Below are 23,217 nucleotides of genomic sequence, written 5' to 3' on the forward strand. Positions count from 1 at the left end.
CGGGGTCGAGTTGCCTTGGGTCCAAGTCCACCACTTGAACCTGCGTTAGCTAGCCTGTGGTTCCAGACCAATCCCGCTGGCAGCTATTCGGCTTCACCTTGGAAAGGGCCCATGACACGTGTTTAACATAAAATGTGATCAACAATAGTAACTACCCGTAATATGGCCTACTTTGATAAGAAACTCCCGAAAATCCAACTAACATTATTTTTCATGCTTGCTCATTTCTGAAAACTTGGGTAGATTTGCTTGGTGAAATGAGCAAGAGTATCTTCTTTGTGGTGCTCAGGGGTTGCTGATGATAGTAAATCAATGGTTAGCCAGGCGTCAAGCTCCTCCCCGCGCTGATGTTAGCTTCGAAAGCTACTCAACCCTCCCCCATATGATGATGATGATTAGCAGGATCCGAAAGAAGAACACGAAGACTGATCATCTGTGCCACCATGTTTCAGATTCGTTGTCGAGACACTCCTGGTCACGTCTGTCTACGAACATTTTCAACCTTTTGATGGTTGTTTTCTATGACAATCGTTGCTTCTCGTCTCCTGAACATCTGGATATGTGTAGCTTCAGTTGTTAGCCAAGCTTCCCTCTCGTTTTTTCTGCATGTCCTTCTCTAATATTTTGGTTGTAACAAATCTTTAACTCTCTCTATGTTTTCTCCCTAGTTCCATAGTTCTCATGCTTTGGATTGTAAACTCTCAACTATTCCGTGATCTAAAAGTAATGGAAATAGGGTTCTCCGTTGTCAAAAAAACAATAGTAATTGCCACTTGCAGCTATGATAACTGCAATTGGCGCTTATCATGTCCATTAGAGACACTCATTCAACATGCATATATATATAAGATCAACAGTGCAATAATATAATCTGATTTTCAATTAATTTCCGAGTTCATACTCTATGCAATATTCTACAACAAGTTATTACGCACTAACGTTCTCCAATCTTCGCTACTCAGCCGCGCCTACCCCTAGTGGGCTTTGCACTTTCAGCGCTCACGACCTCACGGGATCGTGTAAACATGTCTCATGTGAATTTTGGCCCAGGTGCACAAGTCCAGCCCAATCTAGAGATTATCGTGCCTTCCAGACACTCCACTTCCGCCGCTTTGTGAATTCCCTTCGCCTTTCCCATCGGCATCTCCGAGATTAAGAGCGCACGCGACGATCGTGACGGGCCACGGCTGAGGCACAGGCCGAGATCGGCGCTGCAGCCACGGAGTACCCGAACCCGCCGGACCCCGCGACGCTGCGGGAGCAGTGGCTCTTCGCCACGCGCCGCTACAGCCGCTGGTACTCTCGCGCCTGGGGTGCTGCCATCCTCGCCGGCGCCGTGCTCTTCGCGCTGGGCTGGGCCGTCAAGGGCGCCAGCACGCTGCCCTCCTACCGCGTGCCGCGGCGCGACGCGGCCGGCCAGAATCCGTAAGCGTCGATCGTTCACTCGACGCCGTGCGCTCAGTGCGGCCTCGGCCTCAGCTCTGCGTAAACCTCGTCACATCACCGGTGCATGTGCTTGTTGCTCTTCTGGTTGTTGGCATGTAAATTTTCGGTCAAAATATGCTGTGATATGAGCATGCTTCGCTACAAGCTGAATGACTCCCCGAGATATTCACAGGTCAGATTGTTCCTGTCCATGGCCCGCTTGAACATCAAATTCCACCCGGGGTCCATCAGATGAGATTGTTTATCCATAATCCAGCTGCACGGTAACGTCTAGAAAATCGAGGGCCTCGTCTGCACATCGACCTTTCATTTCTTTACAGGAGCTGCAGTTGCCATCGCCTGCTGGCTAGTCCACTGCTGCCGGCCGATCACTGACAGACTACAACAAGCTGCTGTTGGATTGGGCCCGACAATTATCTTTATCACGCTTGGTGTCTCGAGTGCTGCTGCCTCTGCCTTCTCGTGCTTGCTAGTGTGCAGCCAGCCATGTGCCCGGGGGAGCAGAGTGCTCTCCCAACTGTAGGCAGAAAGGACGTCCGGTTTTGTCTCTTGCGGTGGTTTGCCCCACTTCCTTCCCGTCGAGACGTGCTGCCTTTTTTGTCACATGACATGCAGGTAGGCAGGCAGCAAAACGGAAATCCTATGATCTCCCCCAAAAGTCTCCGGCCAAAGTGCTGCCATCTTCGGTGTCTGTGCTTGCTTGAGAAACATGTCATCACCAAACTGGCCAACTGAATCTGGGTGTGGCTAGGCGTATTTTTGTTTGAAAATGGATAGACATCCTATTTTTTTCATCCCTAGATGCATATAGCCTATATTTAATTATTACAATATCTAATATAAGTAGCCAACATCATACAGTAAGAAAATGAAATAAAATTATAAAATTATGAAACTTGCAATCTGTAACTAATATGATCACCCGTGCTTGACGAAAAGCTCCATTGTCACCACCTCCAAAATATGACAAACCAACATAAACTCTTCCCTCTGATCCTTCCTGTGAAACAGCCTTCAGAACCTTAGCTAATATATTCCTCTGAAAAGCGCCTACATGAATGGTATAATTATTTTTTTATGAAACACTATATCATTACGACAGAGCTAAATTATCCAAAACATAGCCGATATCCTAACTAAGATTCTTATCTTTTTCTTAGCTCCTATCTTACGTAACCAAGTATCGATCATATGTGACATATTCCTTAATTTCTGAATCCCTAAGGCTATTCTGATTATATGCCAGATAGTCTTAGATAAAGAATATTCAAAGAAGAGGTGCCGGATAGATTCATTATGATTATAAAAAGCGCACTTAAGGTTGCTCTTCTAATTTCTTTTGATTAGGTTACCTTTGGTCAAAATCACCCCATGATCTATGTATCATAAGAAAAATTTTATTTTTAACGGGAGCTTTAGATGTCAAAGTCACTTGTTTGTGATACTAATGGGTTAGCTTAGTATTTGTTTGTACATCGACTAGATAATAAATTATTTTTTTCTATTGAAAGTGCATCTAGCCCTTATGTGTGGTTTTGGTAATTTATGATAATACCTATTGACTAACAATATGAGTTTGTTAGTAGGTTGTTTTATAGGTAATGCATTGAGAGATATGCATGAGCTCTAAGTGAATGAGGAGATTGAAAATGCATCAAGATGAATGAGCTCTAAGTGATGCTTGAGTAAGTGATAACAATACTTGTGGACTAACAATTATGTTAAGAATTTTTATTAGGTTATTCCATATGAGATCCCTAAGTGATGAATCATGGATTTCCTGAGAAATGCTATGAGAATAAAAGAAATGCATCATTGTCATTAAGCTCTTAGTGATGCTCATAAGGAGAAGAAAAACTCAATAAGACTGGCAACAAATTTGAAGACTAAGTTATTTGTGGAGATCAAGTAACTAAAGGTATGACATTGTTCATAGAGTTTTATGGACTAACCCATGTGCTATGTGCTTAAAAATGAGTGGTGTTAGGTTCTATATGAAGATTGACAATATGCATGAAGGATAATAAGTTACGTGTGGAGATCAAATAACTTAAGGTACAAAAGTAATTAGATTTTATAGACTAACTCATGTGTTTTGTGCTTGAGAGTGAGTTGGAGTTAGGATCCATAAAAAGACATATGTTGAATTGAAATCATATATGCCAAGAGTGAAGAACAAGAGTGGACTCCATATTTGATAGTGTGAATTCTTGAAGATGTCGAATATAAAATGGTTTTCTATGGCAAGACGGTGAAGGACAAGCAAGACTCGGCTGTGATGGACCATCCGGTGGTGAAGGGCAAGCAAATGGTTTGACGCCGAAGGACCAAAGCGGTGGTGAAGAGCGAGTGAAGGCTTTGCTCCAATGAACCATGTGAGGCCATGGAAACCTATGAGTGATTCGCATCAATCATATAAATAATTAAGAAAAAATGGAGTGAAGAATATATGAAAGTTGGCAACCCTTAAGGTTTGAATGAAAGAAGCGGTACTTGAAAATTATTCAAAGGCTCAAAGTAGTTCAAATGAGTTTTATCATTTTAATTTGAGTATAGGTATGCCGCGCTATTAATAGGGATGCAATGTAGAGCTAATTGCCGTGTCTCAGTGCTCAAGAGTTTCTAGCCAAACCCAAGTGAGAGTTCCTTTAGAAATCCCGGTGCGGAAAGTTTGGAAGTGTCCGAATTTAGTTTTGGAGTGTTCTTAATTTTATCCAATGTGTTTGAGATCATGAATCCAGTTGGGATGTGTATCCCTCTGAATAAGTTTTCCATAGAGTCCAAAATTATCAAAATCGGACTTCAAGATAAAAAAAATTATCGCCATTTTTAGAGGACCAGCTGTGCTGAACTCGGATACTGCGGGTTGTCCGGAGTCTCCGGGCGAGGTTCCGAGGGGAAGTCTCGGTTTGGGGCTGTTTAGTTCACCTGTAGTCTCCGGGTGGACCCAGATACTCTGGGTTCCGGAGTCTCTGGGTTGAGTTACGGCCAGAGTTCTCGGTTAAGCATGCCTATGCCAACCCGGAGTCTCCGGGTTCAGTAAAAAAAAATGTTGTAACGGCTAGTTTTGTGGGGTTAGGTATTTATACCCCCTCACCCCTATCCTTTAGGGCTGCTGCAAGGATACGAAAGAAAAATCTTTTAGAGCCAAAAGAACTCCTCACTTCATTTTAGTGAGAGATTTGAGAAGAAAAGTGAGTTGTGTTGAAAGATTGGAAGATTGAGTGCACGTGAGCTAAATCCATTCTTGAGCACTTGAGTTCATCGACAAGAAGTTCGTGAAGCATTTGTTACTCTTGGAGGTGAAGCCTCCTAGCCGGCTAGGTGTTGCCCGACAAGCTCCCGTGCATGTCGTGAGCCGTGGGAAAGTTTGTGAATGTCGATCCCGCCTCCGTAAGAGAAGAGATAAAGCTAGTGGATTAAGGGAAACAGTTAAAAGAGATCCGGCTCGTTGGAGCTTCCTCAATAGAGACGTAGGATTTATGGTGGTGAATCCGAGCTTCGGGAAACAAATCTTCGTGTCTCCACTTCAGTTTGTTTATATTTGAGTTCTTGCTCAATATTTGTGCATATTGCTTGGTCTACTCGTTTGTGTATTTTTTTATTGTAGATTCTTCGTGGATCTACTTGGAATCATAAATTGGAATACACTACTTGATTTGGTTTGAGCTAGAACTCTTTAGACGTTGTTTAATTTCAGTTTCGAGCTCGTTTTTGTACAAATCCCAGAGATTTTGGATTTACCCGGAGGTTCTATAACTATACAACCCGGAGTATCCGGATTAACCTGGATACTTCGATGAACAGTGTTTTCATAATTTTTTAATTAATGTTTTCTTGCATATTTTTTGCTAGAATTGAATAATTTTTTTCACCTTAGGATTGTAACTTTTACACTTATTTAGGGTGATTGTGCACTAGTTGAGCCTAGCATATTTAGGTTTTTTACTTGTGAAAAATCCGTTAGTTTATATTTAACTGCAAGTTTAGACCAACGGTAAAAGGGGACAAATTTTTTTTAAAACATCTATTTACCCCCATCTAGGTGATATCATTGTCCTTTCATCTATTCAAATCCCAATTGTAAATGTCTATATCATTGGAGAGCTAGATATGAACAAGTTGCAACGTCAATTATTGTCATTCAATCAGCTTGTTTTCAGTGATTGGTCGACGAAAGGATAAATTAAGAGGTATGCTTCTCATTACTTTTGCTATTATAGTATGTTTATGTCTCACTACCTGGTACAGTAAAGGATAAAGTTGGCTTAGCGAGTATTTATCTAGCAAAATATCATTCTAGAAGCGAGTTTGCTTCTCATTCTATACTTGAAAAGACCCCATTTAAGAAATATATATTTAATTTTCATAAGATCAATTCAGAAATACGAATCTTCTAATTGTCCTTAGACTTGTGTGGGCACTTTAGAACTAAGATACTTATTTTTAAGTAGTTGTTTCTAAAACACATCCTTATTAAGTAGCTTAAAAATTATTTGCTTAGGAGATAGATATTCTTGACCGAAAGATTGGTAATTCTGCAGCACCCTTATCCTTGAATTGGCAAAGAATACCCCCAACGTGGCTAAGCGTATGATGACTCTATTTAATCGTACGTCACAATCAGAGCTCAGAAAGATTAACAGGTTTATTTGGTTCGATTTAATACCACTTGCAAACAGGCCACATGCATGAAGCAATCGGCCAGTGGCCCAGTGCACACTTGGCAACAGATGAATCAGTCGCGACCACTGAACCAGAGCCAATTCTATCACGATCACAAGCACCTGCACCTGCATGCAACTACTGCATGAGTGCTGCTGCAGCTACACCTGACCTGTCTCTGCTCACTGCGTCACCGTTTGTCACTTGCTCGAGAAGAGTTGTGTCCGTCAGTCGTAGGCGGCACTGAAGAACACCTTGACGACGTTGCCGGAGAGGATCTGGAGGACGCCGGAGTTGGACCGTCCCACGCACCGCGGCGACTTGAACTGGCTCACGGGGGCGCCGAGGGAGAGGTAGTGGCGCAGCACCTTCTGGAACGTCCCCCGCTGCAGCACCCGCAGCTCCAGCGGCGCGATGGCGCTCGCCTTCCTCGACCCGACGTATCCGGGGTCCGTGAACACCCGGTCCAGCTCGTCGCAGCAGCTCTGCAGCACGTCGTCGTTGGCCTCCGCGTTGAGCTCCCAGAAGATGACGTAGTGGCCCGGGTCGCGCGACAAGTCGGCGTGGCTGCTGTAGTCGATCACCTCCAGCTTCTCGGCGGCCAGGATCTTGGCCGCGCCGTCCACGGCGAGCTGCAGGTCCTGCTCGCTGTTCTTGTCGATGTTGATGGACAGCATGAGGTTCCGCCGGCACACGAACTTGAGCTTGGGCGTCGAGTTGTAGAACCCGGCCACCTTCACCACGTCCCCCAGCCGGTACCGGTACAACCCTGCTTGCCATTTCAAAGATAAGTATTTTCAGCTAATTCGTCATACCACCAATACATAAAGCCATTAAAAATCTACTACCATTCCACAGGATATTACATTTCATTTGCAAGAACAATCGTCGTAACAAACAAGGATCTCCTCTCTACTTCTCTAGTACGGGCTAGTACTTCCTGCTCATCACAGATTTGCCATGCATGTATGTGCCCACTTCGCTTGTGACCAGACCAGTTCTTGTTCGATTATCTGACAGGGTCACAGGACACATCATCTCCTGTATGTGTAGGCCCTTCATGTCGTGCTCGTGCCCATTCCCATCCATGGAGCCACGGATGTCTTGAGGCTACTACGACAACGACAAAATCTATCGACGGACGTACCGAAAACGAAACAAAATGCACATAGGCACAACCTACAAGTGAAGAAAGAGAAAGGTTCTTTGTCTAGTAGCTGGTTGGACTAGTAAGACAACCTGAAAATTCAGCTACTGTATTCTTCATGTGAATGCACGCGGCCTGTTGGTCAAATTTAAGTTAACTATGGTTCGACTGCGTTCAAGGACGAGGTTTTTAAAGACTGGTTGTACTGTGCTTCCAGTTTATCTATAAACCCGGACCCATTCACGAAAAAAAAAATACTATTGTTTAGGTTCGGTAACGGCAACTTCCAGGCTACAAAGGGCCAAGAACAATGAAAGGTGGGCAAACCGACAGACCGACATAGATAGGAGAAGCTCTTTTGTCTTAACATGTATATATTATTGGTCGATCTACTAGTTCCACACCAAATCCATATATATATATATATGCTATATAACGCGCTACTCCTTAAATAAATATTTAAGGTGCCGGCCAATCCAACCTCGAGAAGCCCTTTTGTCTTAACATATGTATTATTGGTTGATCTACTAGTTCCATGCCCAATCCTATATATATATGTGTATGTATATATACATACATATATGTATATATGTGTACATGTATATATGTATATGCTATTTAACGCATTACTCCTTAAATAAATATTTAACGCGCCGGCCAATCCAACCTCGTCGAATCAGCCACAATCGGAAAATCTCTTTTAGAAAACCGGAAATCATACATTATAAAACAGAAAAACTGAAAACAGTAAAATCCTTAATACAAAACAAAAAATCACATATTATCAAACAGAAAAACTAACGATTGCAATATCTCTATTAAAAAACAGAAAAACACTCATTCTGAAACCGGAAAACCGACGAACCAAAAATCCCTATTTAACACGCTAGGGGTTAAATATGAGTTATATATATATATATATATATATATATATATATATATATATATATATAGGACACATATTCTATACTCCTAGGAGTATGTACTCCCACATGCAATATACCACCTAAACAAACACTTTATACTCTTTTATCATTTTTAGTATACTCTAATACTAATTCTAAGATACTCCAATATGAGTTGTATGAAAAAAAATTCAATGTTAGCCTTTCATTTTTGCTTTATACTCTTTTTTATACATAAAAGAAGTATATACGCAAATTAAGATAAAAATCATGGAATTTCATAAAAAATTTCGTGGGATTTGTATTGTAGTATCTTATAATTACTAATAAAGTATATTTAAAGTGATAAAAAAGTATAACACACGTGTAAAAGTGGTATATGAGAGGTGGAAGTACATACACCCAGGAGTACATACTAGTTTTCCTATATATATATATATATATATATATATATATATATATATATATAACTGTCCCACTCAAAGACTTCTAGAGCCACTAGCCACTAGCATTTGAGTGGGACAGTTTTTTTTTTTTTGAAAACAATGCAGCATTTCCCACCGAGTGATTAGTTTCAGATAAGAAATGCTGAATAAGTCTTTGCAGTTGCATCACCCTTGTAGATCCGCCCCTGGTGTGTAGTTTACTCATTTCCCTGATCTCCAAGATTGTTCATAACCTACTCCAACATACTGTCTGTCTTGTTTCTGTGACCTTCTAATTCAGAAAGACTAACGTCGGCTTCAGATATCCAGACGTTTTCAACAGGAATCCATCGATGACGACGGTCTCATGTACCGGAAAGCCATCTGCTTTCTATGAAAAAGAGGCCTCTATGCGTTGTTCAAGACCAGAGTGATCAGAGAGGCCAATGGTTTGGAAACCGGACGGCGGCAGCCAGAGTCAATCCCTCCTTCGGCGGTCAGAGGTGAAGTCAACAAAGAGGAAAGCGTCACAGGAAACCAAAGTTCTCTCTATTGTCACAGTCACACCGTGCCCACAGATTATTAGTTTACGTGGATAACGCAAAGCTTACACGAATTCTACTGAATAGATTAGATTTTTATAATCTATAACTAAAATAAACAAGCCTTAAATACAGCTATATTAGTTATATATGTATCAATTGTTGATTCAAATTTTAAAGACTGGTGAGGAAACGCACAAAAGCATAGTGAGCAGTGTTAGAGTTGCAACGTGGTGTACCGAGTCCTTCGCTAGCTAGTAGTGAGCGTCGTGGTGATCACGTTCTGCCGTTGTGGTGAGCGAGTCTAGCGGGTGAGTGCGCGCAATGTACGTGCGGCCGTTTTGGCTTGTATTGTTTCTCTGTAACAGACTGATCTATATATGATAAGATGAATATCGATGGCAGTGCGTTCTGGCATAAGCCTCTTCAAGCACTCGTTCTTTCGCAGCATACGTCGTGCATGGAAACGAACGTACGTGGAAGAAAATAAGTATGTAATGTACCTGCGAAGGTGGTCATGACAACCTCGTAGTGCTCCCCGACGGTGACCTCCGTCAAGCCAATGGGCTCCGGCTCCGCGTAGGCGTAGCACGCCTCGGCAGCGGCTCCGCCGTCGCTGGTCTTCAGAGGGATGAACTCAAAGTAGGCGATGTTGGGGAGCACGGTGAACGTGGCAGACTCCGGTGGCGTCTCCGGCTCTACGTTGGCGCCGACCCACCCCTCGGACGCGCCGTACTCCGCGGCGACCAGGGGCAGGCCGCCGGCGTAGTGCCGGAGCTTCTTGACGTAGTGCTCCATGGACCCCGTCATGATGCCGTGCACGTACTTGGCCTTGGGGAACAGCGCGGGGATCACCCCGTACCAGTTGCTTAGCGCGGCGCACTTGCGCTCCACCGCGTCGGCGAGCACGGGGTTCGGCGTGAGGAGGGCCGAGACGGCCTTCCGGACGGCCGGCACGGTGACCCGCGTGGGCGACAGGACGCCGTCGCGGATGTCGGCGCACAGCTCCTCCCACACCCGCTCGAACGTCTGGAAGGCGAGCACGACGCTGTGCGCGAAGGTGGCCGACACGATACGGACCTCGTCGGCGTAGAGCAGGCCGCAGAGGAGGTGGCAGTAGAGCGACTGCGAGAAGTCCGGGCCGAAGATCACCGCATCGGGGCTGCAGACCTGCGACTGGATGGCGCGCATCGTGGGCATGAACTCCTCGCTGCGGTACACGTTGGTGGTCGCGGTCGTCGCCGTGAGCCCGCCCTTGGTCGTGAACTGCCGGCTGCCGTAGATGAACTGCAGCGCCTTGCCGTCGTCGACGGGGAACGCCCTGCGCGTAGAGATCAGACAAGGTAGCAATCAGCGATGCTGTCAGTGGCTAGCTAGCGGGAGCACATCAGCAATTGAGATCTTGTTGTTGCGTTAACACTTGCAAATAGTGATCTGAGGGCCATCCCAGAAAGGACCTCATCGAAGGACGCTCGGTACCAAAACAGGAAGCATGGTGCAAGGAAAAGGACAAGGCAAGATGATCGAAAACTAGGCCTGGTCGTCAATCGGCAACAGCAGCGAAGAAGCTTATCGCCTCGACCGATGGTTTGACATGCACCGATGTACGCACCTGTTCCTGAAGGCGTAGGAAGTCCGGTATATCTGCATCGTGGACTTGACGAGCTCCTGATTGAAGGGCAGGTACTTGCGCTTCCCCTGCGTCGTGCCGGAGCTGCATGGATTGGCGGACATCATGGTGACTAACTGGTGAGTCGCCGAGGCTTGAGCTGAGCTGAACAGCAGCAGCGACATGACTGACCTGAGGGAGATGGAGGTGACGGGCTTGCCGGTGAGGATGGGGGATGTGTCGCCGTCGGCGATGCGCGCAATGTAGGGCTCGAGGTCGGCGTGCGTGGCGAGCGGCACGCAGGCCCGGAAGCTGTCCACGTCGGTGCGACCGGCGAGGCCCAGCCCCTGGAGGTACTCGGCGGCGGCGTTGTCGGCGAGGATCCGGCGCAGCGTCTCCCGCTGGACGGCGGCGGCGTCCAGCGTGATCTCCTCGAACTCGGCGATCGCCTCCTCCCCTCTGAACTCGCACTTCTTCTCCAACATCTCGCCTCCTTTATATCACAAACATGCAGGTTGTTGAAGTCTTATCCAGCTGTGCTCCAGCTTTAGGTGAAGAAAATGACGAAAGCAATGGGATTTCAGTGCACGTCCCACTTCGTAATTTGCACCCAACAGATAAAAGCTCAAGAGGACAAAATGAAAGGAACTGCAGAGGCAAAGAAGATAGATAGGAACCAGAAAAACAGAGGACCAGAAAACAAAATTTGCTAAATTAATTCAATCCAGATGCGAAGTTGGTGACCCCTTATGCTCTCTTGCCTCTAACGAAACCAAAGGAATCCGTGGCGGGAGCAGAGCACGGAGGCGGAGAGCGGAGAAACAGAGCAAGCAACAAACATCGCAAGGGACAAGGCCAGCGAGCGAGGAGGAGAAAACAGACCCGAGGGCTGAGGAGGAGCTCTCACCGTCGCACGTGAGGTGGTGAGGATGCCGGCGCGGCGCCAGACAACGGCGAGGGACGGGAAGGAAGGCACGGGCAGCCTAGCTAGCCGCGCCCTTCACTCGCCTCCCTGCTCGAACACCTAGACGAATCGAGCTGTTGGCGCCTGGTGCGGTGTGACGACCGACGACGAGGCGACAGGCGAGTACAGCGAGGGGGCGGACATATACACGGCGCGGCGCGCGGGCAAACCTGCGTACGTGTGCGCCTGTGTGCGTGGAGGGCTGGACACCTTGTCTTTCTCTTTCTCTCTCTTTCGAGGAGGGGCCGAGGCGAGCGATGTGAACGACGAACAGTCAAACAGCTGCTCACCTTTCCTTCATCATCCGCAGTAAAAGAGGAGCCGAGTCCATCCTCCATGGCAGCTGCTGCTCGTTTTTGCCCGCTGTCCTGTCCTGATCACTGCTGGAAATGGAGGAAGCTTCACTTGGAGACCAGTTGATGTAATTTTTGCAGTCATCCCCGTCAAATAAAGAAAGAAAAGGAAAATATTTACTCCATCGGGTTATAAATACTTATCGCTTTTGATTTTTTATGGTCTTCGACATGCAATTTTGATCATTATTTTCTATTAGAATATAGTTACAATATTTAATAAAAATATAATATTATGAAAGTAATTTTCAAGGCAAATCTACACGTGTGATTTTTATGTTTTCAAACTAAATATTTTGGAAGCTATTGACGATCAAAGTTTTAAAAATTTAACCAGAATCTAATTAAAACGACAAATATTTATGACCGGAGGGAGTATGTAGTCACAACTAGAGCTAGTGGCAGCAGTGTTTATCCAGCTGATATTGACACCATGCTGTGATCATCAAGTAAAGATAAGGCCAGTAAGATCTTAGCCAGTGACCATCACATCGAGATTTACTGGTATTCGACGACATACTTGTGCCTGTCAACGTTCAACAGTCACTTCAACATATTCTGTTGCAACACTCCACAAGAACACGAGCAAGAAATGGAAAAAGATCAACAGTAAATAATGCTAATAAATCTCTGTGCCTCGTACTGCATCATGCAAGGTCTGTATAAATATTTTGTAAGGTATTAAAGTCCAAACAGGCCCTTAAGGTTTACTATATCCAGTGCCCGCAAAATGATATTAAAGACATGTTTTCAATCAAATGAACCAGACCAAAATTTTCTTCTGATTAGGGGCAGCTATTTCTACAACTGGACAACCCAAATGTCACACGATCGATCCTATGGCATCATAACTGATCCACCTAATGCACAGTTCATTTTTTTTAAGATCTAAAGTCATCTACAGTAGTTACCTTAAATTTTTATTCAAAAATACTATTACAACATCTCCTATCGCTATTACAGCATCTCTTATTTTTTTCATCTTCGACAGCTACCTATTTATTATCTTCTACAACCTTTTTTCTCCCTCCAGACCCACCGCCAGCCTCAGTTAACAGTACTGCTACAGCGTCCTACAGTATGCTGCTACAGTACTTACGTACTGCTACAGTGGATAGGGTATCTACTCAGACACCGATTTTCAGTACTACTGTAGCACTAGATGCCTCTACTGCTGGAATTGGCCTAATGCATAAGTTATTAGGAGTCCTATTCAACAGTACTCATTACCCAAACCCTACTTCAAAACCAAGAGTAGTAACTTAGTTTTAACTTGGTCTTGGGTGTAATCCAACACATGTTCTTTTTTTCCTTTTTTTAGTACAACAAATGTTCTTTGTACACTTTAACTTGGCTCAAATGATAGGTTACCCTTCCCCCTTGCATGTACTGTCATACAAAAAAATTATTTAAATATTCCGATGTTGATGTATTTCGAAATAAAGAAGGACTATGTGTCTCCTGTTTGAGTCAAATTCAAGTAGAATTTTTTTTCTGTCTAATTGTCATTCGTAAGATTTTCTTGTGCAAAATCAATCAAATTTTGAGCCGTCAAATCTCAATCCAACATCCTAGATGAGTCTGCACTTCATATAAAAAATAACCCTAATCTCCCCACCCATTCAGGTACATCACCCACCCACGCTCCACCTCCTTGGAGCCGACGCAGCCCAATGGTGGCCACCTCCGCCGCCCTCAATCCCTCCACCTCCGCGCTATTCTTCCACGATGTTAGATCCATGCGCCCCCGCTAACTATTACGAGCACTAGGCCCCCGCCATTATCACCATCCACCAGTGGTCCTCTGCCTCTACGGCGGATGACGCCCTACCGCCTCGTTGTTCTTCCCACCACCATCGTCTGGTTGGCTGACCTCCTAAGCTATCCCTCTAAAGTCCAGTGCCCTCCAAATCCTGAACCTAACCCCAACTACGAATCCAAACCTCATCAAAGAAGATGACCACTCGCCATTGAGCACTAATCTCCTGGCAGATCTCGTGGGCTACAAATTTGAATGACTTCTCCCCAATTTTCATTTGCATGACATTTAGCCTTTTGGTTTTTTTAATGCTGGACCCGGTCATCTTTAAAAACATTACAGAGTGGCAGTCCTAGAAACAGAAGGAAAAACAAGAGATTTGCCTGCCTTATTTCGCGCGATCTCTGGTAGAGACTGCCTTGACTTGTAACCAATTCGCTGCGCAGCACCTTTCCAACAGCTGAGCGTCTGTTCGAGTCGTGGTCTGTGGAGATGCTCTCAGGAATAAGAATGGGGAAGGCCGCGGCAGGGATGGGCTCAACAGCGATTGAGTGTCCAACCAAGAAAGATTTGGCCTCAGGAAACATCAAGGTGAGGCTCTGAGTTGATCATCACGAGATGGTGATACCACCAACCAACCGCTGCATTTTGTCCGCTTCGGTGTACACGCTTCTCTGCCGCTCACACGAAGAATGATTGGGGTTGGCCTATTGTTCCTGCCTGCCAAAAGATTATTCTTGGACTATCTATGGTCCCTGTTCTCACAGGAAAGGAAAATGCAGACACTGCTATTCTGTTGACGTGAACCAAGGTCTTAGAAGATGAAGCCGGGCTAATCATGTCAATTAACAACATGAACACTCCAACGGGTGAGATGGCTGCTTCAAGCAAACCTTCATAATAGGAGTATCTCTGCTTGGATAAGGACAAGTGGAAAAGCCGCATCATATCCGGGAATCTGACTGGACTGTACATTGGTCTGCGGAGGAACATCCTAGGGTGGCTGTCACATTGGGTTTCAATAGAAAAAATCAGATGCATTTTACATATATGCTAGAATCAAGTTTCATATATATAGTGATCTCATAAGTGATAACATAACAATGTTATTACATAATGATAAGATTTATTAAAAAAAACTTATAAGTCTTAAAGAAAACACTAAGATAACTTCCAACAGTAGCAGGTCCTCCATCCATTCATAGGCATTGTCCAGAGGAGCGCCAACCTAAATCACGGTCTTCAAGTCGAAATCTTCCTTCGCCTAAAACTCAGCTCCATCAGCCAGGATATCCTCGAAGTTCTCATCTTCTAAGCAGCATTAAGAGAATAGGAGAAGTCAAACGTGAGTACATGGAGTACTCAGCAAGTATGAAAAAATATAACATGAAGGCTTAAGGCAATAAAGACTTAACTCAGGTTTACTGCATCTATGTCATGCTACTCTAGGATTCAAAAAGGACTTACCAATCCTATGTACTATGTGTGACGACACCAATATTAAAGAAATAACTGATCAAATTCCATCCGACTACCAGACTCATCAGATATTTCATATCCGGCTACCAACTCATCGTGGTACCACCACCCGACTACCCAAAAACAACCAAACCAAGATTCCTACTAATCATGAAGAAGTCCAAGCCCGCTTTTGACCATGTGCAGAGGTTGCACACTTTTACACATGAGTCGTGATTCCCGTTTTGCTTCACACATCCGGGGTGTAGAGCTGGAATCTCACTACAAGGCCTTTACAAAGCGTCTTTAAATCTGTATGCACTCACTAAGGTTTTACCACTAACATGGATTCCATCCACTGCAGAAAACCCCTCTTGTGTCACTCAACCATCCACTGGTGCATACAGAATATGACGGACATCTAATTAATTAGTCAGAACGTATCCATATAAGTCTCGTGGTTGCGCTATTCAGTCGGATTACAGGCTTCAAGAACTAGTCTTTAGGATCTAAAGCAGGTACTCGCACATTCCTAATGCGCACACGGTAACTATACCAACCAAACCAACCTAGCTAAATCCCTATAATCCATGTTACTACAAAAGATTACTCAACTCGATTCATATTGCATAGACCATTAATCATATTAACATTTAACCCACCTGACTCGACAACATAACTAAGCATTGCTACCCCTGACACAAAAACTACAACACAAGTGACAAGGATAATCACGAAAAGTACTAATAAACCCTAAACATGGGATTCATATTGACAAGTATGCATCTAGAAAGTAAAAGATACACTTTCCTACAATAGAATCAATGTCATCAGGGACACTTGCCTTCAATAGCGGATTACTCAAACTATTCAAAAGTCTGATCCTGCAGGTTCACGAACTACTCGTCTCCTATTGCAATCACCGAAAATAAAAAAGCACAAACATCTAAAAATAGTACACCAAACAGTAGCAAATCACTATAAAAAGCTTACTAATGGAGAGTACTTGATGCTACGATCACGTGAGCGCAAGAATTGCCTAAAACAGAGCTATAATGAAAAAATTATGAGGGTTTGAAGCTTTAGGAGCCTTTATGTAAAAGAATAGGCCTATTAGTAAAAATAATAAGTTTTAGGGATTTATTTGTAAAATTTTAAGGACATATATGTAAAAACATCATACTACAGGGGTTAAAAGTAAAAGTATAGTACTAACCAGGATATTTTATGAAAATAGAAAAGTTTAGGGATCTAAATGTAAGATTACCTAATTTCAGAGAATAAAAGCGTTTACTTTTATATTGAAAAACCTATTTATTGATTAAGCATAATGTCATCGCTGACTGGGCCTGCTGACCAGGCTCGGGTGTGTTGACGTGTCTTGCCATGTTGGACAAGGCTACTGATGTGCCTGCGACATGTGGCGCTGGCGTGGCAAGGCTGACTGGGCTACCTCAATTTAAATCTAATCCGTTGATCTCAAAATCAACAGCTACGATTCAAAGAGGCGAAGGGGTATCTAAACCTTTAATCTTAACCGTATGCGAGAGATCCGATAGCTCAAGACGATTGGGGAGGGTTTGGCGGCCGGCGACGACAGGAAAACGGTGGCGTCATCGCGGACATGGTCAAAGCATCGCCGGAGAAGCTCTATCCAGCGCTATGAGCTACCAAACACAATGAGAAATGACGCAAAACAGAGAGGAGGGATAGAGGATCTCATCGAGAGCTTCGAGGCGATCAGAGGTGGCTCGATGATGGCCGGCGATGGTGAGATGGTGGCGGTGAGGTCGAAGCTTGGTGGGGGCTCGGTTGCGGTGACAAAGAAGCGAAAAACGGGGGTTAGGGAAGCTTCCTTGGGGTCCTATGGGGCCAAAGAACTGGTCATTGGGCCTCGGGGTGCAACGGAGAAGGCGAGCGACCATGTGTGGCGGTGGAACTCACCAGAGCTTGGCGGAGGGCGGCTTGCGACGACGAAACGTTGTCGAGGAGCAGCGAAGAAGATCCCCCCGTGCTCATGAGAAGCCGACGGCGGGCTCGGAGTCGCTGGGGAGAGCTCGGACACGACGAACAGCGCACGGCGGTGTTCTACACGTCAGCAATGGCAGTGGCGAGGCTGCGAGACTAGGGGAACGGGAGGGCGACGTGTTGCTGCGGAGGCCATTTTATAGCGCGAAGAGGGGATGGGGACGTTGCGAAGTTGTGGCATGCAGGAGTGAGAACAAGCGAGGACGCGAAGGGAGCAGGGGGTTGAGGCTGATAGGCGGACCTAACTTGCCAGTGAGAGAGCAAGCTAGAGAGTACGCTGGGCTTAGAGCACACAGAGATGGATCGGCCGACAGCCAGGAACAGGCGTCACAGTGGCCGGGCTCACCCGCAGGAATCCCAGAACCACCAATGCGATGAGCACATAAGCAGAACGTCTGGCCCGCCGGAAAGCTGACTACGGCGCGTCCTCTTGCACTCACTAACGCCACCAACGGCGCACGGGGCACCGGAGGTGGAGCCGGCGGCGAGGGGTTGTCCGCGGAGTTGGCGTTACGCGTCGCCACGCACAACCAGCAGCGGGCATTGGGCGATGCAAGCATGTCACAGACCTACGGTCATATGCGTGCTGGGGTCTGGGGTGTGTGAATTTGTATGTGATCTTGGTCCCTGGACCTGTAACCTGAACCCGGGCTGGCTGGCTGCCTGACCGGGACTGCCTCTGGGTGGGTGCTGACTGATCAGCAATGAGCGTCGGTGTAGTACGGTCCTGGCGACGATGACTGAGTGATGAACTACTGCAGGTAAACTAAAACAAAATAAAATGGGGCTTTCCTCCCTGCTTTTGTCTGGCACGCAAGTCTATTGGTTCCATCCAGACGATCAGATGCACATGTTCCAAGCACAATCAGTACCATTGCGAGGACCAACAAGTCAAGTTGTATTCGGGTAGTACAGAGATAGTGCGGTGCTCTTGTGGGCTGGGGACACAGATTGACAGGCTAATATCTCCCTGTCTTGCTCCACCCCGGCGACGTCTAGTCATCTCTGCAGCAGTTATCTGTCCATACAATATGGCTTTCGTTGCATTGCATCAGGGAATACATACAACAACTACTAGTAGTAGCTTTTCTTAGGGAACGAAGGTATCACTATCACGTGCCGTTGATATCTTGACAATGCGCCTTCCAATTTGCAACTTGTCAAGCACCGCAAAGCAACTTGTAACCAACTCGATGCTGCAACATTGAAAGAGACTCCCCGGAAGGTTCAGCTATTACAAACAACCCAATAGTTTCAGCCATGGATCACACATGTAGCATAACAAGTGAGAGTATCAGCAATATGCTAACAATGTGAGCAGTTATATATTGGCAGAAAGAAAGAGTGCTCAAGTTTCAAATACAGATGAGTTACGAATGGGTAATACCTTATCAGCACATGTCCCAGCACACACGGAGTTCACACGCCAAACAGTGCTGAATCATGTGTGAATCGGTTAAAACTTCTAGCTGGACAGGAAACGAGTGGTGCCGGTTAAGGTGGTCCATGCGCTAGATACTTAGAAAGGGAAGGCACAATCAGTTCTTGGTGCAATGACGCCTTTCTGTCCAATCAATTCGATAACGAAGTCTATATAAATTGGCTTTATGTCATGACAAAACATAATTGAAGGCCCATAACTTCTCAAGAAATGAAGAAAGTCGTCATTGTATTCAGTATTCAAGTGCCGACAAGTGCTCACAACTGCAACAAATCTCTAGCTCGTGCACTTACAATGATCGGTTGGATGGATTGTTCTTTATCATGGTTTGCGCGGAAGGATTTGTGCCACACACTTGTACAGACACGAGCTAAGCACTCCATGCTTTATGTATCTCAATGGAAGATTACGATCTATATTTGCAATGCTTAAATTCTGGTCCTGCACTACAGGACCCAATGACCGAAATATGCGATCAATTTGCAAGTTCTGCTAAGTTTTGTTGTTGCTTTCCTGCTAGGAATGCAATGACAAATAATTTATATCGGTTATGAGCGATACATCATGTGGCTTGTCGGCCGAGATCACTACACACATTACCTCAAGCTATATTCTGGCTTCTCTAGCAGAATTCGTCACGTTCTCCATAAGGCTGAAATTGGTATCAACCTGTCAACCTGGCCAGTTTCTAGTCAGGTAAATTAGTGGCCACTGGCTGGCCCCATTCCATTTATTATTGTTTTGCATCCAAAGCAACTTCACCACAGTGCAGAAATTCTATTACTTATTAATGTCATAAACCTACACCCCAGTTCATCTCTGATCTCTGGTATAAAATGTTGTAATTATGTTCACCTTATAAATCCACTCGAGACCAAAAGCTTTCATCAATGCATATGAATTCGGTGGTACCAGTGAATGGGCCATGCTTCCATTTGAAGGAAAGAAGGTTTTATGCGCTAACTCGATAAGCAGAGCAACCACACCTTGCTAATATCTTAAGGGTGTACATTAAACAGGAATTGCGGCGCAGGCACTTAGGCTAAAGTACCCACAAGGCCACAACATAAACCCCATAAGACACTCGCTTTGCTTAACAACGTGCATCCTAGTGATACATTAAGGCAGCTGCATTCTCCAAGCTAAAGTTAACAGGTCCTAACTTCTCCAGAAGACACAACAGCTAAACATATATGTACAAAAGAAGAAAATTGACAGTAGGCAAAATACTACGAGGGTCATATAAAAGGTCAACCTAAGGTGCCAGCATTACCAGAGCTATGGAAGAAAGTAGGGGTCCTCCTTGTTCTGATAAATTGCAAACAGTTGTTTTGAGTAATGTGAAGCCACCATGCGACAGAACTCAAGAGCATAACAATCATACGCTTCCAAATCACGGACTGTCTTCTTAAGTGGACCATATGGATCACCATCCAGAAGAAACTCCGCAATGCAAGATGCCCTGCAATTTAAACAGCAGGGTGCAACTGAATATCAGCAGACTGAGAAACTGAAACACTTCCTTTTGTGCTCTTCATTCTACTTCTTTACTCTTTTGATTGAAGTGGTACAGTACAGATTCACATACTTACAGTAGACCAGAAGCTAAAGCAAATACATGATTATTGGTATGTAAGTTAATTAGCACTCAACAAGACTCTTGACCTAAACTATCGTAGATGCTAATGAAGTCCTAAATAAAACCATAGCTAACCTTGAGCATCATGATGACCACATCTTTTTTTCCAAGGCAACAGTAATAATTTATTGACCTTTTTGTTGTTTTATAACTTTCTTTGCATTTGATGCTATTTAATACCTCAGTAACACTAATCATAAAGATGTAGAGTTACCAAGATTCAAGATAATTCAACAATAATTCCTAACAAGAGAGTTTGACATATTCACAGTTTAACCTGCAACATTGCATCCTGTGAAGCACCTACAGTAACATGAAAATGAAAGGAAGGTACTGGTACCTTAAAAATGAGATTAAACATCAAAATAAAGAGAGCACATAATTGAAAATACAACCATCCACTGACTTCAAATATATCCACAGGAAAGTTCTTAATATGCTGGGGTCCAGCTTTTTTTTTGGGGGGGGGGGGGGGGGGCAAACAACAAGTGACAGTTCTGATGTTGAACCAACTAAACAGCCAAGGCAACATGTATACCAACTGCATATAATATATACACAAGGTAAATACTGCACACATACCTTCGGGCATGTATCTGGTTAAACCCCTGTTTGTTATGAATAAAAGTGGACTTGTCCAACTGCTCATCCTTGGTTTGCTTCCGATAGAGGGCACAAACAGCTTTCAAACAAAGCTCAGGGTGTTCATGAAATGCTGTTAGCATTTCTCCCTCAAATCTCCAATCATTAGATTTCTTTTTACGGCCTATGCAAGCTATAACATCTTCATAATTTATCTCACTATCAGACTCTTCTGGTTCTGGAGAGGATTCTTCATTCAGAGAAGATGCACTAGACACTTCTGGTCCAGGACAGGATTCTTCGGCAGAATCACTGGCATTTTCTGAAGAATCCTCATCATTTATGAACTCATCCATATCATTGCCTTCTTCCATATCATCTTCACTCCCTTCATATTCCTTGGGTTCAACAAAGTCGAGAGCCCGGCGTGCGGCTCGCCCCATTTTGGACTGATTTTTAACCAAGCGAGCCGAGCGCCTTGTTGCGGGAGTAGAACACCCTTTTGGCTCACCCAATTCATCATCACTCACCCTCTCTTTCCTCATCTTCTTGAGCACTTGACAAATGGGAATCCTATCACCCTCGTCCTCCTCCCCACTCTGAATCTGTGTCGCAGCTACACGTGAAGGAGCCACATGAACCCCCTCATCGCCGTCCTCATTCTCGCTTTCAGTCACTCCACGCAACACACGCTTCCTACTGAGAGTACCACCCTCATCCTTGCCACTCCCACGCCCAGCCCCGCTCACATCCTCATCCTCACTATCGCTGGTGATCATCCGTGCTGTCGCACGCTTCTTACCCCGCGTCTTGATCGAAACATCATCATCCTCCAGATCCACACTGTTCTTGTCGCTTCCACTGCCTCCCTCAGCGTCCTCCAAATCGTCTTCATCCTCGCTCTCTCCGCTCACCACCCGCACCGCACGCTTCCGAGGAGTCGGGACGGCAACAACGCCCTCCTCCAGGTTTCTCCCACTGTTGGCTTCGACGGCCATGCCCTCCTCGCTGTCACTGACCTCAATAACACCGCAGGCCACGGCCCCGCCCACCATCTCGACTGCTTCTTGCTTGTTTCCGACCAAACTCTCCTCCAATCGACCAAATATTGGATCTTGTTCGCCTATATGATCCTCTGCTCCTACCTTGACCATGGCCTTCCTCAAGCGCGCGTTCTCGGCTTCGAGGAGCGAGACCCTAGCCTCGAGGTCCGCGATGCGGGAGGACTTGGCGGCGAGCTCGGCCTCAAGGGAAGAGGGCCTCTCCATCGCCGGTGGCCGACAGCAAAACCCTCGGGTTGGGGCGAAGTGGAGGTTGTCTGGGTTTGGAATGTGCGTCTTGTGACGGGAGAAGGGGGAGAGATTTTACGCTTTCTGTATTAACAAGACGGGAGTTGGGCCTGGAAACGGAACAATTTGTTGCGCTGGGATGGGCCAGCCTCTCGCTAGTTTGACTCGGCATTTTGGGCCGAAGAAACTACAAGGACTAATGTGTTTGCGTTAAGCATTTACACTAGTAGCCCATATTGTAATGGTACTACAAATACAATCATAAAAATGTAGCAGCTGAATGCACAACATAATGCTTGTAATCGCCATGAGGCACAAATTATTGAAACAAATTGGTTTGATTTCTCCACAACTTGTACACAAATTATTAGTGCTAAAAGAATTGCCATATTCCACAAGTCTCACAGTGTTTATAGGTTTGCTTCTCTCTCTTCTTACGGGTCCTAACTTCTATATTTGCTTCAACCCCAAAACTTGCCCCTCGTCTCTTTTCAGGTTAGTTCTGATATTCTTTTTTCGTTGGTAACCCATAGCCCAACAAGGTACTGAAACTGCACAACAATTCAGAGTATCATGTTAGTTAGCCCGAGTATATTTACCCGTGTGTGAGGCTAACACAGTGTTCCTTTAATCAATCAGCTGAGAGAAATCAACGAAGACGAGCAGTGTACAATGGCATGCATGGTCTTTTAATTTGTTCTCAATTCAGCAGCTACTCCAGTACGTACGCACCAGTGGCTCGGTAACGAAGACGAGCGGATCGGACGCGAGCCCAGCGGCCTGCTCGTACACGCTCTTGTGCCACCAGTCCATCAGCAGCTGGCCCAAGTGCGCCTGTGCCTTGTGTACAGGCCCGCCCACTCACCCCTGACGCGAAGGTGACAGGATCTAATTCAGAGTTCTGCTGTTTCTTCAGAAAACTGCCCGTTGTCGACAGCAGCCTGAAACTCGTCAGGAAACACAGA

At 45.2% G+C, this 23,217-nt stretch overlaps 2 protein-coding genes across 9 annotated transcripts; both read right to left on the minus strand.

Moving 5' to 3' along the window:
* Positions 1 to 6,076: 6,076 nt before the first annotated feature.
* LOC133923026 (jasmonoyl--L-amino acid synthetase JAR4-like) lies at positions 6,077 to 11,845 on the minus strand. 5 transcript variants are annotated; one of them, XM_062368656.1, is made up of 5 exons: positions 11,647 to 11,845; positions 10,932 to 11,232; positions 10,743 to 10,844; positions 9,634 to 10,451; positions 6,077 to 6,883 (listed from the first exon to the last, which is right to left on the minus strand). In XM_062368656.1, the coding sequence occupies exons 2-5, from the start codon at positions 11,222 to 11,224 to the stop codon at positions 6,339 to 6,341; spliced, it is 1,758 nt and encodes a 585-aa protein (XP_062224640.1). In that variant the 5' UTR covers positions 11,225 to 11,232; positions 11,647 to 11,845; the 3' UTR covers positions 6,077 to 6,338. The 5 variants fall into 5 exon arrangements, with proteins under 5 accessions (XP_062224640.1, XP_062224498.1, XP_062224591.1 ...); XM_062368514.1 differs by having other exon boundaries at positions 10,932 to 11,284; XM_062368607.1 differs by having other exon boundaries at positions 11,622 to 11,845.
* Positions 11,846 to 18,117: 6,272 nt separating this feature from the next.
* LOC133923405 (uncharacterized) lies at positions 18,118 to 22,308 on the minus strand. 4 transcript variants are annotated; one of them, XR_009910645.1, is made up of 4 exons: positions 20,964 to 22,308; positions 20,016 to 20,204; positions 18,689 to 18,865; positions 18,118 to 18,532 (listed from the first exon to the last, which is right to left on the minus strand). XR_009910645.1 is itself a non-coding variant. In XM_062368794.1 (3 exons), exons 1-2 carry the CDS (start codon positions 22,229 to 22,231, stop codon positions 20,021 to 20,023), a joined length of 1,452 nt encoding a protein of 483 aa, XP_062224778.1. In that variant the 5' UTR covers positions 22,232 to 22,308; the 3' UTR covers positions 18,120 to 18,532; positions 20,016 to 20,020. The 4 variants fall into 4 exon arrangements, 3 of the variants coding, with proteins under 3 accessions (XP_062224778.1, XP_062224876.1, XP_062224725.1); XM_062368794.1 differs by lacking the exon at positions 18,689 to 18,865 and having other exon boundaries at positions 18,120 to 18,532; XM_062368892.1 differs by lacking the exon at positions 18,118 to 18,532 and having other exon boundaries at positions 18,547 to 18,865.
* Positions 22,309 to 23,217: the final 909 nt, after the last annotated feature.

The sequence above is a fragment of the Phragmites australis genome, chromosome 1, assembly GCF_958298935.1.
Source record: "Phragmites australis chromosome 1, lpPhrAust1.1, whole genome shotgun sequence".
Classification (NCBI taxonomy): Eukaryota; Viridiplantae; Streptophyta; class Magnoliopsida; order Poales; family Poaceae; genus Phragmites; species Phragmites australis.

Coding starts and splice junctions, on each gene's coding strand:
- LOC133923026 (XM_062368656.1), bottom strand. CDS start 11,224: ATGTTGGAGAAGAAGTGCGAGTTCAGAGGGGAGGAGGCGATCGCCGAG. Junction 10,452..10,742: donor TCCTACGCCTTCAGGAACAG/GTGCGTACATCG, acceptor CTCTACGCGCAG/GGCGTTCCCCGTCGACGACG. Junction 6,884..9,633: donor TGTCATGACCACCTTCGCAG/GTACATTACATA, acceptor TGAAATGGCAAG/CAGGGTTGTACCGGTACCGG.
- LOC133923405 (XM_062368794.1), bottom strand. CDS start 22,231: ATGGAGAGGCCCTCTTCCCTTGAGGCCGAGCTCGCCGCCAAGTCCTCC. Junction 20,205..20,963: donor AACCAGATACATGCCCGAAG/GTATGTGTGCAG, acceptor TTTAAATTGCAG/GGCATCTTGCATTGCGGAGT.